This window comes from Medicago sativa, chromosome 6 (assembly GCF_051527215.1).
Source record: "Medicago sativa cultivar Bolivia chromosome 6, Bolivia_mono, whole genome shotgun sequence".
NCBI classification, from domain to species: Eukaryota; Viridiplantae; Streptophyta; class Magnoliopsida; order Fabales; family Fabaceae; genus Medicago; species Medicago sativa.
The window spans coordinates 16,972,636-16,975,558 of record NC_140754.1 but is presented as its reverse complement, the minus strand read 5'-3'; the positions used below and the strand labels follow the sequence as shown (position 1 = coordinate 16,975,558).

General features: G+C 32.5%; 1 protein-coding gene across 2 annotated transcripts; it reads left to right on the top strand.

Annotated features, from left to right (window-relative positions):
• On the top strand, positions 1 to 1,629 carry LOC146913279 (FBD-associated F-box protein At3g52670-like). Of its 2 annotated transcripts, none has more exons than XM_085716491.1 (3): positions 1 to 148; positions 261 to 1,046; positions 1,183 to 1,629. In XM_085716491.1, the coding sequence occupies exons 1-3, from the start codon at positions 74 to 76 to the stop codon at positions 1,474 to 1,476; spliced, it is 1,155 nt and encodes a 384-aa protein (XP_085572617.1). In that variant the 5' UTR covers positions 1 to 73; the 3' UTR covers positions 1,477 to 1,629. The 2 variants fall into 2 exon arrangements, with proteins under 2 accessions (XP_085572617.1, XP_085572616.1); XM_085716490.1 differs by having other exon boundaries at positions 258 to 1,046.
• Positions 1,630 to 2,923: the final 1,294 nt, after the last annotated feature.

Here is a 2,923-nt window from a genome sequence, read left to right as displayed (position 1 = left end):
CTTGTTGGGTGGGCCTATTAGTATAAATAGCAACCAAGTTATACGATTGGAGAATTGATTCATTCCATTAGCTATGAAGAAAAGAAGGGTACGGCGAGAATCCAAGGAAAAGAGGGTTCATTCCACTTCTTCTTCTGCTACGGTTCAGGTTAATTGTTACTTCTTTGTGTATCTGTTTGAGAAAATTAGTATAGTTCTTGCATGAAATAGTCATAGTATTTATTTGTAGCCAACTAACAAAAAATATTTTATCACAGCAGGCACATCGTGGAAATAATCTGGTCGATAGAATCAGCGATTTACCAGATGAGTTATTGCTTTATATTCTCTCTTTATTCCCAAAGAAGCGGGCTTTTGCAATGGCCATTCTTTCCAAGCGGTGGACCCCACTTTGCTATTCACTCCTCAAAACGATTCGCATCAAGTGTGATCAGTTTGAATACCCTCCGAAAGAGAGAAAATTTATTGTGTCAAAATGGCTAAAAGCCGCAATACAGCGTCATATAGTGGAAATTCATCTCACTCTGCCCTCTCACACCTTGAAGCCCCGTCTTTTTGTCTCTCAAACCCTTGTTGTTCTAAAACTTAAAAGCGTGGATGTTGAAAAGGATACTTCGTGTGTTCATCTTCCCTCACTTAAAACCCTAAATCTGAAATCAGTTACTTTTGAAAATCGAAATGATTACATCAATTTTCTTTATGCTTGCCCTGTCCTAGAAGATTTGCATGCTGACCTTATCTTTTTTATGAGACGTGATGAAAATAATGCATCAAAAGAAGAAGAGCTTAAATCCATGACATCGCCTAAGTTGGTTAGATTGGGTATAAGGATAACGGATGGTCAGTTTAATTGTATTAATAATGTCAAGTTTATATGCGTAGATATGGAATGCACAAAAGAGGTCTCTTTGAAAGCCATTCCATTTTTTCCAAACTTAATTTCTATTGAACTAATAGAGTTTCCTCCTTGTTCACATATTTGTTGGGATGGTGTAGCAGAACTGCTCCGCAATTGTCCCAAGCTTCAAAGTCTTTTCATTAAAAAGGTATTTTTATTTGCTTGTTTTTTTGTTCCTTCATATATTTTGATCCATGTTGTAGCTACAGTCACTTAGTGGAATAATGTTTGTTTATTGTTGTTGTATATATTTTGATTAATGTTAATTTTTATCCCTTTGACAGGGGTGGTTTACTGACTTATCCGAGGAATGGAAATGCCCAATTTCGGTTCTTGAATGTGTTTCATCTCACCTTAGATCATGTACTATTTTAAACTTCAATGTCTCGGCAAATGATATTAGATTTGTAAAATATATTTTACAGAACGCGAGTCTTTTACAAGACATGACAATTGGTGTTACTACTACTTATATAATGCATTTGGAAGAAAGTAAAATTAGAAATGAATTGTCCTCCTATCCAAGGATATCTCGAGGATGTAAACTTTCATTAGAATTTACTAAGTATCTATTCTAGAATCATCAGTGTTTTTCATTACTTTTTTTTCTAATAAGCAAACAATTAGTTTGATAATGAAGATGTTCGGTGACCTTGCATGGAACGGAAGATCGTTTCTACTTGTTAATTTATTTCATTATGTTTTATTTCTGAATAAATTTTATTCGTTGTTAGTATCCAATGAAAATCATCATTGTCAATGAATTCACCTTTATCTTTTTCTGTTCTCCTTCACTTAAATACGATAATTTGAACAGAAATTTTGTTGCAGTCATATGCTGTTGATTTGCATAAATTTTTTGATGTTCTTGGATATTGGCACTGTCTTTACAATCTGGAAGGTAATAAAGTTTGTTCTCATGTTTAAAATACACTAATCTTTCATGTGCATGGGATTGGCGTTTCTGTTATGTTACTAAGAAATATATATAAATTTGAGTTATGCAAAACTACTTATCTACTGTCAAATAGAAAGCTATATTTTAGAATTCAAAGATTTTATTTCAAGGTTGTCATTGATTCTATCGAATAGTTAAAATTCAAAGATTTTTCCATGGCTTTGTCTTTTGTGGCAAAAATATGTGCATGTTTGATATCACATTATATTTGTTGTCACAGTTAGTCACCGTCATAATGAACATGCACTAAGATATAGAGATAATCAAATAAACATGTTAGACCATAGTTTTCATTACCAATTTTCCCTCATATTAAGCAAAATGGTGTCAAATACAATGTTTTTTAGTGTATATTTGAAATATATGTAAAGTGTAAAATATAAAAATTATGAGATAGGAGATATACACGTACGGTATCAGCATTTTGATGTTTAAATAAGACGGCTTCAACCATTTAGTTTGATAGTTTGGACAACATATATAGGCTTGGTCTTCAGTATTTTTAAATTCTAGGGTGGACTACCATTCTAGCTCAATGATGATTCTGTTTGGATGCTTTTAATTTTAGTTTTCTCTATTGTATTGAAACGTGAGAATTGCTCCAAGTCGTATTTGTTGACAGACGTGTTTGATTGTGCATGTTGATACTGGAATTTTTCCGAGTCCTATTTGTTCCAATTCATATAGGACACTTGATGCAAAATTTGGAAAGAAACCTCAAACTAGGCAACCTTGACCAAATTAAAAGCATTAATTAAGCATAAATAGGGAACTAGTGTGATCTACATTACTGAGTGTTATTGCTTAATTGTTATTAAGCATATGCAAATCAAAGATCAGTTGAAGCATATGAGAAATGATTTAGTCTTAATTAATTGTTATTATCCATATGCAAATCAAATATTAGTTGAAGCGTCCGACCATGTATTTCCATTTCATTTAACATTCAAATATTATGACTCAAAGTAACAGATATGAGGACTCATTTTCATCAAAGTAACATATAATTCCAATAACTAGCCTTCCGCGGCTACTGTTAAATGAAATAGCATCTCAGATATTTTCAT